This window comes from Pyrgilauda ruficollis, unplaced genomic scaffold, assembly GCF_017590135.1.
Source record: "Pyrgilauda ruficollis isolate IOZ18807 unplaced genomic scaffold, ASM1759013v1 scaffold117, whole genome shotgun sequence".
In the NCBI taxonomy this organism is placed as follows: Eukaryota; Metazoa; Chordata; class Aves; order Passeriformes; family Passeridae; genus Pyrgilauda; species Pyrgilauda ruficollis.
In genome coordinates this window covers 1,060,108-1,074,037 of record NW_024509988.1, presented here as the reverse complement: position 1 = coordinate 1,074,037, position 13,930 = coordinate 1,060,108, and the positions used below count along the sequence as shown (strand labels likewise).

General features: G+C 59.3%; 2 protein-coding genes across 2 annotated transcripts in view; one reads left to right on the top strand and one right to left on the bottom strand.

The window, feature by feature from the left end:
- Positions 1-5: 5 nt before the first annotated feature.
- Positions 6-7,790, top strand: ZNF276 (zinc finger protein 276; the record flags this gene model as incomplete). The annotated part of the gene is made up of 11 exons (XM_041483910.1): positions 6-93; positions 1,390-1,699; positions 1,811-1,863; positions 2,456-2,956; positions 3,787-3,865; positions 4,903-4,983; positions 5,291-5,401; positions 5,476-5,551; positions 5,913-6,030; positions 6,273-6,372; positions 7,011-7,790. Coding segments are annotated over 11 exons (1,803 nt in total), but the record flags the coding sequence as incomplete, so codon positions are not given.
- The window catches only part of FANCA (FA complementation group A), a 33,475-nt gene continuing 27,244 nt past the window's right edge, over positions 7,700-13,930 (bottom strand). Inside the window, exons 36-43 of the mRNA XM_041484373.1 lie at positions 13,375-13,487; positions 12,538-12,679; positions 11,461-11,523; positions 10,186-10,291; positions 9,837-9,912; positions 9,332-9,473; positions 8,682-8,771; positions 7,700-7,964 (exon numbers count right to left, since the gene is read on the bottom strand). Coding sequence (XP_041340307.1) covers positions 7,857-7,964; positions 8,682-8,771; positions 9,332-9,473; positions 9,837-9,912; positions 10,186-10,291; positions 11,461-11,523; positions 12,538-12,679; positions 13,375-13,487 — 840 coding nt within the window. The 3' untranslated portion in view covers positions 7,700-7,856. The remainder of the gene's footprint in view (positions 7,965-8,681; positions 8,772-9,331; positions 9,474-9,836; positions 9,913-10,185; positions 10,292-11,460; positions 11,524-12,537; positions 12,680-13,374; positions 13,488-13,930) is intronic.

The window sequence follows — 13,930 nt, the reverse complement described above, 5'->3', positions numbered from 1 at the left end:
CCCCCCCCGCGCCCCGCCGCACCCCCGGCACGGCCGCCCGCGGCTCCGAGCCCGCCGAGCCCCCCGCGGCCACCGCCTGCGCACCGGAGGCAGGTGAGGCCCGAGCGCGGGGAGCGGGGCGGGGGGAGCGGGGGCACGGCCGGAGTCGCTTCCCCGGGGCCGGAGCCGCTGCGGGGCCACCGGCGGGACCGGCCGCCACCGGGACGGGCTGCGAGGACCGGGTACGGGCGAGCCCTCGGTGTGGCGGGGTCCCTCCGCCCGGCCGGGGTCAGAGCCCCCGTCCCGGGGCTCGGTGCCGAGCGGGCGGCAGGTCAGAATTTACCCGTTTGTGTGGAATTTCTTCCCCCTGAAACACGGAACATGCCGGTGCCGGTAACGGCGAGGTAAGGAGGAGCTCGGCACACGGGGAGGGAGAGCGGGGAAACCTCCCGCTATCTCGGGGTGCTCGGCCGCTGCCTGCTCCGGTTAGGCGGTGACCGGGACCCTCCCTCCATCACGGTTTGAGCGCGGTCGGGAGCCTCCTGCCATCCTTTTTGGGGTTTGGGGTGGCTGGGACCGGCCCGCCATCCCGGTTTGGGGTTTGGGGTGGCTGGGACCCGCCCGCCATCCCGGTTTGGGGTTTGGGGTGCCTGGGACCCTCCCGCCATCCCGGTTTGGGGTGGCTGCTAGCCGGGTGCGTTGCAGCTGGGGCAGGAGATAAGCGGGATCTCCTACGGCTCCGGTGGGTGCTGGGACACCGGCGCTGCCCCGGGACAGCGGCGGGCACGCGGGCCACTCTCTAACGGGGGGTTCAGCCCCCCAGGACACTCCTCCGGGAGCTGCTGCCCTGTCGGCACCCCCGCGGGCTGTGGTGAGACCCCCATCGCTCCCCGGGCAGCCCTGGGAGCCGCTCCCACCCCGCGGTTCGGTTGGATCAGGGCCGGGAGGAGGCTGTGCTCGGGGTTCCCTTCACACCTGGGTGCACTGGAGGGATGGAGATTATCCCACAGAGCAGGGGTGCCGCAGGTGACACTGCTGGGTGACACTGCCCCACTCCAGGGCACTGCCGGGGAGCTGAGGAAAGGGACAGCCAGCGCTGGGGCAGCCAAGGGACACAATGCCAGCTGTAAATACTTGGGAGATGAACACCGGGGAGGAGCTGCTGAAACCGAGGGATGGCATTGGCAGAGTCCCGGGAACCCCACAGCGCAGAGGAGGCTCTGCCACTGCGACAGTGGGGCCAGAAGGGCTGATTTTGGGTCAGCTGCTGTCAGAAGGGTCTCGTCCTGCCTGGATTTTCCGTGCTTTGCTGAAGGCAGGGCTAAGGAGGCAGCTGGGATGAAGGGGAGGCGGCACCTTTGGGCTCCTCGGTTCCACCTCTCAGCAGCCTCGTTTGCTCCTCCCGGGCAGGAACCGGCAGAGCCCTGAGCACCGGCTACTGCCGCCTGTGCCACGGCAAGTTCTCCTCGCGGAGCCTGCGCAATGCCTTCGGGAAGGTGCCCGTGCTGGGGGAGAACTCGGAGAAGCAGCGGCGCCTGGACCAGGTGTTCTTCGCCGACTTCCAGCGGCTGGTGGGCGTGGCGGTGCGGCAGGACCCCGCGCTGCCACAGTTCGTCTGCAAGAAATGCCATGCCCAGTTCTACAAGTGCCGCAGCGTCCTCCGCACCTTCATCCAGAGGGTGAACGCCTCGCCCACGGGCCACGCCAAGTCCAAAGGAAAGTACGTGGCCTTCCTCGCCTCCGGGGAGCAGCGCCGTGCTGTGCTGCCCCGTGCTCCCCCGTGGTCCCTCCATGACCCCCAAATCCCACTGTGCCCCTCTGGTTTTTGCAGGAGCAGCGGGGTCCAGGCGCAGCCGGGTATGGAAGGAGGTGCCTCCTGCCTGGGTGAGTGCCCACTCCCCTTTTCCTTCTGCCCCGCCACCAGTGAAGGGCTGGGATGATGGGTGGTGAGAAATGACCACGTCTGGGGAGGTTCTGGTTCCTTTGGCACAGCTGGTTCTGGTTCTCCTTCCTCCCTCTGGCTTCCCAGGAGAATTTTCACCTTCCTGAGCTGGGCCAAACGGGCAGAGGCTCACCTGGGGGTGGGAAGAGCAGGCAGAGCAGATTTGGGTGGCAGTGCCAGGCCTGTCGCAGATGATGTTGGACACTTGGGACAATTGGAAGTACCCTTTCACTGAATGACAGAGGGAGGTGATGCAGCCACTGTGCCTGGAGGTGTTTAGGGAAAGACTGGACGTGGCAGTCAGTGCTCAGGTGTGGCTGACAGGGACATGGGTTGGCCTCGGTGATCTCAGAGGTCGTTTCCCTCCTCAGTGGTTCTGTCACCCTGGCAGGCGCTGGCACTGCCCTGCTGCAGCCCTCTGGGGTGGCTCCCACCTGCCTTGTGGGGCAGCCCTGGGGGGAGCAGATGCACATCCCTGTCCCCTCCGTGTGTCCCTGGTGCCCAGGCTGACCGTGCTGCCTCTCCCCCGGGCAGTTGACCTGATCACGTCGAGCCCGCAGTGCCTGCACAGCCTGGTGGCGTGGACGCACGCGCACGCCGGCGGCTGCGCCTCGGTGCCCGCGCTGCGCAGCGTGCTCTCCTCCGAGTACTGCGGCATCATCCGCGCCGTCTGGGGCTGCGGGGACGGCCACGACTACGTCATGGACACGGACTCGGACTGCAGCTCCGTGCTGCTCGACAACGCCTTGGCCGTCAAGCGGGAGTGGAGCAAGGGCTCGGCGCAGCAGCGCTTGACTGACAACGGGGCCGGGGCGGACAATGCCGAGGCTGTTCCTGCTCCCAAAGCCCAGCATGCTCCAGTAAGGACAGCTCCTTGCCAGCAGCCCGCCAACAAAGGGACCACGGCAGTGCCGCTGAGTGTGGAGCACGAGCCGCCGCAGGACAGGGATCCGTCTCCCTCGCAGCTGGACAGCGCGGCCTCCGTCCGGGAGCAGGCCCTGCCGCAGCCCGTCTCCCCTCTGAGCGCTGCCACAGGTAAGGGATTTGCTTCCTGATCTCTGGCCCGGCCTCAGGGGAAGGACGGGGAGCTGGAGAGGTGGCCCAGGGAGCGACAAGGGGCTGGGCCCTCTCCTTGGAGACTGTTGTTCCTCAGGGAGGGTGCAGATCCTTCTGGGAAGTGCTCAGAGATTGGCGTCTGACTGGGGAGGAGGATGCTGAGCCGTGCAGAAGGGACAGGGGAACACGGGGTCATGCTCCTGGTTCTGTGTGCTGTTCCTGTTCTGATAGAGGGGAGACCCTGCTGCCAGGCTCTTCCTGGGGATATGGAGTGGTCACTGGTTCCTCAGCACCATGTCTGCCAGATGTTTCTTTCGGCTCGACCCTGGAGCTGGGTTTCCCTGCTGCACAGCAGCTGGTGCTGAATCCCAGGAAGCCCTTCTGCCACTAAAGGAAAACTGCTGAGTGGGTTTGGGCTGGGTGCACTGCCCCAAACACCACTTCCAGAAGCGAGGAATTAACACGCATTTTGAGTTGCAGAAGCGGGGCTGTGTTTAGCTGCAGCACCTACAGGAGATGTCTGCTGCTGGACACAAGAAAGGCAGCTGGGACTTGCCTGGGGACAATTCTTTCAGTTACAGGTGTCACAGGAGGAACTCAAAGCTGCTCCTGGGGGCTGCAGGGTCAGGGTGGAGCACAGGGAGAGCCGTTTCTGGGCAGAGGGGACAGTTTGGTTCAAACAATCACTGATGGCCATGGAGCTCGTGTTCCCCACGGTGTGACCGTGCCAGTGCAGCCGGAGCAGTCGGCTCCTCCTCGGCCGCCGTGGGTTTTCCTTGTAACGCACCGTGTTCTCCTTCATTCCCTAGGACAGTTGAGTGGGAAGCAGGTTCTGTCTGCAACGTCGGATGAGCGGGTAAAAGACGAGTTCAGTGACCTTTCTGAGGGGTGAGAGAAGAGTGGGTTTAAATTAGCCTAAATGTCTTCTTTGCCAGTGGGAACTCCCCAGCCCGGGGAGCTCTTTCTCCACCAGCGCCGGGGGCTCGGAGCGGTGGCTCTGCTGCAGCTGTCACAGAGCTCATGGCACAGGGGCTCTGAGCTCCCTCCTCTGCTCTGGGGGGTTTGCACACACGTGTGCTGCGTGTTTGTGGGCTGCTCCCAGCAATCCTGGCCCTGCTTTGTCCCCTCTCTGCTGGGGAAGGAGCCGTGCCGGGAGCTGCTGCTCCGGCCCCAGGGGGTGCTGCGGGAGAGCAGTGGGAGTGGGAATGCAGGCACGGGGTGGCACGTGGAGAAACCACCCTGTTTGCTCCTGGGGAGAGCCTTTAACTGGGAAACGGGAGAGGGAGGGACCTGGCAGCTCTGCAGTCTGTTGTGGGCAAGGATGTGGCTCAGTCCAACACGGGTTTGGAATGGGGCTGTAAATACACCAGTCCAGGCACTGCGAGTCTAAAGGGCCAAGTGCAGAGTGACTCCAGTGTCAGCTGGGCCTGTCAGCTGTCACATTCAAAGGGCTGCAACGATTTATTGCCTATTTCCTGTCTTCAGGAATTAATTGCTTCTTGTATGGCTCAAGGCCTAAAAGGAGGAAAAAAATGTCCAAATGTGGCTGTTATATTTGAGGGAACACAGAATGACCCGCAGCTTCATTAACCTGTGCCAGACAATTATGTGACATTCTTGCTCCACAAAATTCCTTTTCCTAGTAGAGGACGCAGCAGCCACATCCCTCACCCATGAATAGATCCTTTCAGTAACAGCCATTTTTTTGTTCTCCTGACAGTGGTTTGATTATTCTTGCAGAGATTTAGCCCTAAAAGGACCTGGTTTGGGTCCTTGCTGTGTTCACCGGCGCTGTGTTTGCCTGGGGAGAGGATGGGGAGGAGAGCACGTGCCGTGGGGGAGATGGATGTGCTGGGAATGGGGAACTGCTGGTGCTGAGGGTCAGCCCGAGGTCACGTTGGTAAAGGGCAGCTTCTCTCTCTCAGGGACTTCTTGAGCGACGATGAAAGCGAGAAGAGAAATGTGCAATCTTCAGACGACTCCTTCGAGCCTTACCCCGAGAAGAAGTAAGGGGCTCTCAGGGTGGGTGGGGGGCTGGTGCCCACCCCCATGGGGCCAGCATGCCTTTCCTTAGGGCTCTGTTCCCTACACATTCCTGCCTGGGGGTCACAGAGATGCCCCCAAGCTCCCCACCAGGTTAAACTGGCTGGGCCCTCATCCCCAGCCTGGCACAGCCACAGCCTGGCTTGTGTTCCTGGGGCTGTGTGTGCTCCTGCTCTGCCAGGTCACAGGCAGTTGTAACAGCTGGGGACACTTTGGTGGGTCTAAAACCAAGATCAAGTCTTAAACTACTGTCCTGGTTCTTTCTTGGAGGGTTTCTGGCAAGAAAAGTGACAGTAAAGAAGCAAAGAAGGCGGAAGAGCCCAAAATAAGGAAGAAGCCGGGTCCTAAGCCAGGCTGGAAAAAAAAAATCAAATGTGAACGGTAAGGAGGGTCCATCAGGGCTGGGCTGGGCTGCAGCCCCACGCCCACAACACCTCACACACCTCTGCTTGCAGGGAGGAGCTGCCCACCATCTACAAGTGTCCTTACCAGGGCTGCACCGCTGTCTACCGAGGGGCTGATGGCATGAAGGTGAGCTCGGGCTCTGCTCCTGTCCCACACTGGTGGATCCCAGTACTCTGGAGCCACTTCCATGTGAGCAGAGGATCCTGATGGGTTTAATTCCCCACCCTGCTCTGCGGGAGGCAGTGAGCCACTAAAAGCAGCCTGCTGGGAGTCCTGGCCTTTTCCAGGCTCTGGCTCTCTGTGTCTCCTGTCCTGGAAGCCTGCCACTGGACTGCCACAGCAGCCCTTGGAACAGGCTGCACTGTGTCCAGCTGAAGCCCCTTCTGCCAGGGGTGGATTGGGATGAAATCCTGGTTTTGCACACGGTGGTCTCGGTGTTTGGGGATCCAGGTTGTTCCCTGTCAGAAGCTCTGTCCTTGCTTTGCAGAAACACATCAAAGAGCACCACGAGGAGGTGCGGGAGAGACCCTGCCCTCACCCTGGCTGCAACAAGGTGTTCATGATCGACCGCTACCTGCAGCGGCACGTCAAGCTCATCCACACAGGTGAGTGCCAGCAGCTGCCAGGGCACAGACACCAGTGCCCCGTGCTGCCCTGCTAGGAGCTGCTCAGGCCCTGGGGGCAGCAGGGACGGGGCTCTGTGTGCCTGTGAACGTGGAACAAGCTGTCGTGCAGGGGGCACGGGGCAGGGGAGGGGTTCAGACTCCACCAGGGAGCGTGGCAGCCGCAGGGCACATCCCAGGAGCTCGGCAGAAGCCATGACTCCCTGTTTCCTCCCCCGTGGCAGAGGTACGGAACTATATCTGTGACGAGTGTGGGCAGACCTTCAAGCAACGCAAACACCTCTCGGTCCATCAGATGCGGCACTCGGGAGCGAAGCCCCTGCAGTAAGTGATTGCAAAGGGGATCAGAGGGGTCAGTCACTGACCCTGGCACAGTAATTGTGGGATGCAAACCCTGCCTGGAGCTGGCAGCATGCTGGCTGGATCACTTTAAATGGAATGATTGAGGACAGGGTCATGGAGCACCTCTGCTGTGAGGGAAGGCTCAGAGTGCTGGGTCTGTTGAGGCTGGAGAAGATTCCAGGGACACTTTAAAGCACCTTGCAGGGCCTAAAGGGACTCCAGGAGAGCTGGAGAGGGATTTGGGACAAGGTCCTGGAGTAACAGGACAAAGGGGAATGGATTCCCACTGCTGAAGGGCAGGGTTAAATGGGATATTGGAAAGATCCTCTTCCCTGTGAGGATGATGAGGCCCTGGCACAAGTTGTGGACTCCCCATCCCTGGAAGTGTTCAAGACCAAGTTGGACGAGGCTTGGAGCCACCTGGGATGGTGGAAGGTGTGGGGGATGTGGATAGTGCCAGGGGGTGGGCTGGGATGTGCTTTAAGATCCCTTCCCACCCAGACCACGCCAGGATTCTGCGATCCCGTGAAATGTCCATTCCCAAGCCCTGCTGAGCCCCAGCGCTCCTGTGGCTGAGCGAGGCAGCCCCAGGTGGGTGCTGAGCCCCTTTGCCCCGGCAGGTGTGAGATCTGCGGGTTCCAGTGCCGCCAGCGCGCCTCCCTCAAGTACCACATGACCAAGCACAAAGCCGAGGCCGAGCTGGAGTTCGCCTGCGACCAGTGCGGGAAGCGCTTCGAGAAGGCCCACAACCTCAACGTCCACATGTCCATGGTGCACCCTCTGACCCAGACTCAGGACAAAGGCAAGGCGCTGGAGCCAGAGCCCCTGCTGCTCCTCACTCCTGCAGGGACTGCGGAAGGCCAGGCGGTGAAGCCAGAAGTGACTGCGGAGCCCGAGCCCACCTGAGGGGACGGGGACGCGCTGCCAGCCCCGTAGGAGCCGTTACGGCACTGGAGGTTTTTAATCTACGTTTTAGTCTCCCAAAGAACTCCGTGGAATTAGCTTCAGCTTGCTCAGAAAAGGCTTGTTCTCATGCAGTGATTTCCATGCTCACGTCTGATTCAGCAGTGTTGTACTAAGAGTGTCTAATCCCGGGGGAGGGACGTTGGCAGCACCCTCCGAGTCCCCAGCCCCACGCACACGCTGTAGAAACCAAGTTGGCCACAACTGTTCCCTGCCTGCACAGAGGTGCCCCTGGGGGCTCGAGGGGGACAGAGGACAGTGGGACAACTTTGAGGAGACACTTTGTTTTGGAAAAGAAGGAAAAAAAACCCAACCAACAACATAATTATGAGTCCCAAAGCAAGTCTAAACTGAAAATTTGTAACCTACTTTTTATTGTAACAAGAGCTTCATGGTTATGCTTGTAATAAATTATTTACAAAGTAATTTGAAAAAAATGGCCCAGGTGAGAAAGGCGGCTCCTTGTGTTAGGTGTAGGTGAGGTGTTGGGCTGAGTCCATTCCTCAGAAGAATTCCAGCTCTTCCTCCAGCTCCACGTCCACAGCAGGCCGTGAGAAGTGCAGAAGGGTGGCTCCCAGCTCCGGGTCGAGTTCTTCACAGGTGCTGAGGAGCTGGAGAGAGGGCAGCGAGCCGGTTTAGATCTGCTCCAGCTTCCTCAAAGCCAGTTCCAGCCACACCGGGGCGTTTTGCTGCCTTCTCAGGCAAGCACGGGCAGAGAGGGAGGAAACTTCCACTCCTGGCCGTGGCTGTGCCTGACAATTCCCTCGGACCGAGCGGGAACGGCCACACGAGGGCAGGGTCGGATGCGCTGGGAGCCGTGGAAGGTGTGGCCGTGGCACGGCTGGGCAGCAGGTGTGCCCCTGCTCCCGGTGGGTCAGAGCAGCACCGGGCATCCCCAGGTGAGCTAGAGCAGCACTGGGCATCCCCAGGTGAGCTAGAGCAGCACAGGACAGCCCCAGGTGGGTCAGAGCAGCACCGGGCATCCCCAGGTGAGCTAGAGCAGCACTGGGCAGCCCCAGGTGGGTCAGAGCAGCACCGGGCATCCCCAGGTGAGCTAGAGCAGCACTGGGCATCCCCAGGTGGGTCAGAGCAGCACCGGGCATCCCCAGGTGAGTTAGAGCAGCACCGGGCATCCCCAGGTGAGTTAGAGCAGCACAGGACAGCCCCAGGTGGGTCAGGGCAGCACAGGGCATCCCCAGGTGGGTCAGAGCAGCACAGGACAGCCCCAGGTGGGTCAGGGAGGCACGGGGCTTGGCACAGGCAGGGGATCAGTGCCCCAGGGAGCACTCCAGCTCGCACTGGGAGGAAAGGGAGAGCACTGCACCTACCGGCTGGATGTTCCCAAGGCTCTGGGCAGGGCAGTGTGGGATGGCTCCCAGCAGGAACTGCCGGGCTGCAGAGATCAGCTCCAAGGGATCCTGCACGACACGGGAGAGACGAAGGAGGCAAAACGTCACCCTCAGCCCAGCCCCTGCTTCAGAAGAGAAGCAGAAGCCACAACCCCACACCCGAGGCTGTCAGAGCTCAGAGGGCAGGGGTGTTTGGGGTTTGGCAGCAGCCCTGGCAGTTCTCTCTGTCCCAGGGGATGAGGAACCTGCACGAGCTCCCTCTGCTCTGCACGGGAAGGTGGGAACAAGAGAGATGCTGCAAGTACTGCTAAAGGGGAAGCGCTAAAGAACAGGATCAGTTACAAGAGATTTTAAGCTGGAGAGGGGTAGATTTAGACTGGATGTTAGGAAGAAATTTTTCTCTGTGAAGGTGGGGAGGCCCTGGCATAGGGTGCCCAGAGCAGCTGTGGCTGCCTCATCCCTGGAAGCATCCAAGGCCAGGTTGGACAGGGCTTGGAGCAACCTGGGGTAGTGGAAGGTGTCCCTGCCCAGGGCAGGGGGTGGAACAGGATGAGGTTTAAGGTCATTTCCAACCCAAACCATTCTGGGAGTCTGTGACAGGAGAAAAAAGAAGTCCAGGCTTTGCTTACGTGCTCTGTGGGGTCTTGATCAGATTGTGGCAGGACCTCCCCTTCCACAAAGAGCTGGAGCAGCTGGATGTACATCTGGAGTGCCACGCTGAGGAAGGTGGGCTCCTGCTGGAGCAGCTCCCGGTGGAAGCTGGGGGTGAGGCTGAGGGGGTCACACGTGGGCTCTGTTAGCTCTGGGACACACACGGGCACGAGGCAAACACAGCTGCTGCTCTGCCCTGTCTGCTGTGAGTCCCATGGCATGCAGGGCCACCCCAGGAAGCAAAGTCAGCTCCAAAACCTTGTGTTTGGAGCACAGGGCTGAAGGGACTCCCGTGGCACAGCTCTTTAGCCAAAGGTACAGGGCTCCTCAAAGAGCATCGTGCCTGATGCGGTGTTCTGCGGCTCAGGGAAGAGGTACCTGTGCTCAGCTACAGGCCAGCAGTGCTGTTACCCCCATGCCAGCTTCTGTGGGTGCCAGGCATCACCCCCATGCCCCCAGGGCTCCCCCCAGCCCGGCAGGTACCTGAAGAAGGCCAGGGGCAGGAGGCGGGTGTGGCGCTGCGAGGCCGCGCTGCGCAGGACGCGGCACCGGCCGGGCTCTGCAGGGAAGGGAGAAGCACTGAGTGCCTGCAGAGCCCTCACCTCACCTGCTGGTCATTCCTGACCACCAGCTGGGTCTGCCACACTCTGGGATAGGAGCAGGATGCTCTCAGCTTGCACACAAGTGGTTTTTGTGCTGCTTCCAAAGGCCCAGCAGCCCCTTCTCCCAGGGACACCCCAACCCAAGGGATGGGTCACCCCAGCAGCACTCCAGCTCATGCTGGAGGAAAGGGAGAGCACTGTGCACTTCCAGCCCCGGGGACAGGACTCACCTCCCTCTGCTGAATGGAAGAGCAGTGGCCAGGATGTGCCCCTCCCTTCCAGGGACTGCAGGATCTGCAGGGACCATCCCAGAGACGTCTGGAAATCCACTCCTTCCTGGGAGTCAGAAAGGAGAGGTCTCATTGCTCTGGGGCTGTGGTTGCACCAAAGCAGGAAGGAGCCCCCACAAGAGACTGCACATGAAGTGCTCTGCTAAAGGACCTGAGGAATTCATCCCAAGTTTTTCCCCTCACCTGGCAGCCTGCATTCCCCCAGGGGAATTGGGCACCAGAGCGAGGCAGTGCCTTCCTCACCAAACCAGGCCAGCCCAGGGCTCCACCAAGACAGGGCTGCACCGTGGGCTGGTCTGGGTTGGAAGGGACCTTAAAGATCATCCAATTCCACTCCTCTGCCCTGGGCAGGGACACCTTCCACTAGACCAGGCTGCTCCAAGCCCCATCCTACCTGGATTAACTAAGAGACCCCTGCACCCACCCCACTGGAGCAGCTTCCATTCCCTCTGACCTTTCTAGTGACAACATGTCTTGGGATTATTGTGGGGTTTCTTTTTTCATTACTCATTTCACATGGATTAACCTCCCAGCTCTGTCTGCTCAGGATGTTTCTCTCCTCCCTGGCTCATCCCCCAGACTCTCCCACGGGCAGACTGAGACCAGATGGTTATTTTTGCCTTGAATCTGCTCCCTGATCCCATCTGTGAGGTGACTCCCCACATGGCTGCACTTCAAAGCTGAGGTGACAGCAAAGGGACAGAAACAAGCCTTCACAGGCAGCAGGGTGCTCAGGGCAGGCAGCTGCTGGAAGCAGCCTGTCATCTTTGCTCCTTCACTAAATAGCATTAAACCATTTGGAAACCAATGTTCCTCCTTCCTGGGCAGCCCTTCTCCCATGAAGCACCACATTCCAGCCTGAGGAAAAACATCACTGACAGATGTGAGATGCTACACAAAAGCTGAGTGAGACACGAGGTTCTTGCACTACCTGGGAGGTGTAAAGTCTGAGCAGCAAACTGGAAATAATAAATCATCCAGGAGGAGAAATAAAAGTAGTGAGAGGGGAGATAACGTCAGTGAGAGGAAAACACAGGTTTAATCTGATGGGAACAGAAGGGCTTTCAGCAGGCTTGTCTGGGGTGGTGCTGCTCCCTTCCTCCTGGCAGAACCAGCTCCCAGCCTTCCCAGTGCTGCTGCAAAGCATTTTTGGGCAGCAAACCAAGCTGATCAGACACATCCAGTGCCATGAGAGTTCCCTGGGGCTGAGCTCACCTTTGGTGCTATTCTGGCTGAGATGAGATCCAGGAGTGAGAAGAACAGCAGAGCAACAAGGAGCTGCAAGGAGAAGAGGCTGCCTGTCAGTTGTGCCTGTGGTGGTGACGTGGAACTCAGCCTTTCCAGTCAGGGAATAACAACATTTCACCAGGAGCCTTCCCTGCCTGGACCTGGATGAACCAGGGAGTGTTTCACCTGCTGGGACCAGCTACCCCCAGCCCTCCCATGCCTCTCAATGCCCCTGGCACCCTCCAGGAATTCTGAGGTGAAAGCTGCAGTAATTCCCTGTGTGCCAAGTGTACCCAGTGACACCAGGTTCTGACTGGCAGCTTCTGGCTCCAGCCCAGTACAATCAGTGGAGGAGCTAATCCCACAGGAAGAGGAGCTGCTGCCTGCAGCAATAAAACCACCAGAGTGAACTCAAGGCCCAGGTTCTGCTTCAGCACTGTCACCTGTGTCCCTCTGGCACAGGGACACTCCCCAGGCTGAGCTCTGACCCTGGAAAACCAGCAGCCAGACCTGCAGGGCAGCAGCCCAGCTTCCTCCAGAGAATTCCCCTTGCACTGAGGTGACAGCCTGAGCCATTTCCTGCACCAGACCTGGGAAAACCCTCAGGAAATCTGTCTCTGGGAATCCCAGCACAACTTCCCAGAGCCTTAAAATGCCTGCACTGCTGTCTCACAAACTTCCTGCACCTCCTTAACTTTCCAGCCGAGCTGCCCGAGCTAAAATCCACAAGGAGTGCTGTTGTTGGAGGGAGAGGGAACCTGGCACGCCATGGATTGAGCTCTCCCTCTCTGCAGGGCTCTCTCCAGCTCCAGTTTTTAAAGCAGCTGTTGAACAGCCCTCCCAGCAGCCAGAGTCTGAGGTAAAAGTTTAAGCCTGGAACAACTCTGCCTTGAGGATAAGAATTTAGCAACTGGCAATTTACAGCCACTTTTTATCAACTATCCACCAGCAGGGATTACCAGGGATGCAGCACTATCTCAGGACAACCCTTTCCAGTTAGAGACCTCCTCTTTCTGGTTTTCAGCTGTAGGGAAGAGCAGACACATGGAATGCACCCAGCCTTGCCTGCTCTGCGTCAGTCCCCAGCCTCTGCAGGGCCTCTGTCCCTCGTCCTCGTGGTGACTGCTGCAGGATGGCCCCGTGGAGGAAGGCAGCTGAGAGCCAAGGGGGGTCAGAGACAGGGAAAGCTGCTCCTGAGCAAAGGAACCTGGGAAACAGAACAAACATCTCATGGCTTTGCAGGTAAAAAAGGGGGGAAAGTGCTGCTGTGGATGAGGAGGAAATCTGGGACTTGGGCAAAGGTGCAAATTGTGACTGGGACAAGAAAATAAATAATTCTCTTCATTTTGGAGAATGATGCTACATGGAGGCAGTTGTACAAAAGCCAAAGTCTAGAAGCAGACAGAGGCATTCTCAAATCTCTTTTATCAGCAGTTGGACAGGCAGTAACTCTATACTACAGAAGCATGTGATCATCACCTGCCACAACCTGCAAGGAGATTCTTACATAAATTCCCAGCTTCTGGAGAAAAGCTGCAGGGCACTGACAGACAGTGTAAGGAGAGGTAAAGGAAGCAAGCAGCCAGTGAGCAGCTTCAGGAGCCCAGACTGCCCAAATCCAGGGAGCAAAGGGTGTGCCAGCTCCTGGGAATGACTGAAAACCCTGCTAAGGCTTTGCCTAAGCAGGGCTCTGCCCTCCAGCCTCCTCTGCAGAGACTCCCTGGTCCTTGTGGGAAGCACTCTGACCCACATCACACACAGGGCCAGACTCAGCCATTGTCACAACCCATTCTGAGTGAAGCCCTCCAGAGGAGTCTGTCTGGAGCTGTCCTGCAAGCCCCAGCCCACGGGAGCATTCCACCCTCCAGGAGAGCAGCTCCCTGCTCCACCCCTGGCACACACCTGGTACCTGAGCCGTGCCAGCCCCTCAGCCTGTCCAGTTCTTCTGCCAGGGGAGCCCCAAAGAGTCTCTTCCACTGAGAGCAAAGCACAGGCTCCAGCCTCGGCCACCACAGCTGGGGACAAAGATGGAAACCAACAGCATTAGTGCTCAGTGACTGCAGTCAGGCACAGCCAGGAGCTCAGAGAAAGGGGTTCTTCCCCTCTCCTTAGTGAAAAAGCCCAAGCTGCACATGCACACATCAGAAATGGGAGAAATTTCCCATCTGGAAATGCAGAGGGTCAGCTGTGACCGTGCTCACACCACAGTGCCCTGGGACTCCTCTGGCAGGAGCAGCCAGAAAGAAAGAACTGCTCCACCGAGGTGATGGCCATGCTCAACACATGCACCAAATCCTGTGTAAAACTGCACACAGGGAGTTACACGCAGGACAGAGAACAAAACCTGGGATTTTGGGGCATTTTTGTTGCTTGTGATGTAACAACCAGCCCACACAGTGAATCAGAGAGCAGGACAAGCCTCCCAGCTCCCACTGTGACACAGCCCCTGTGGCATCAC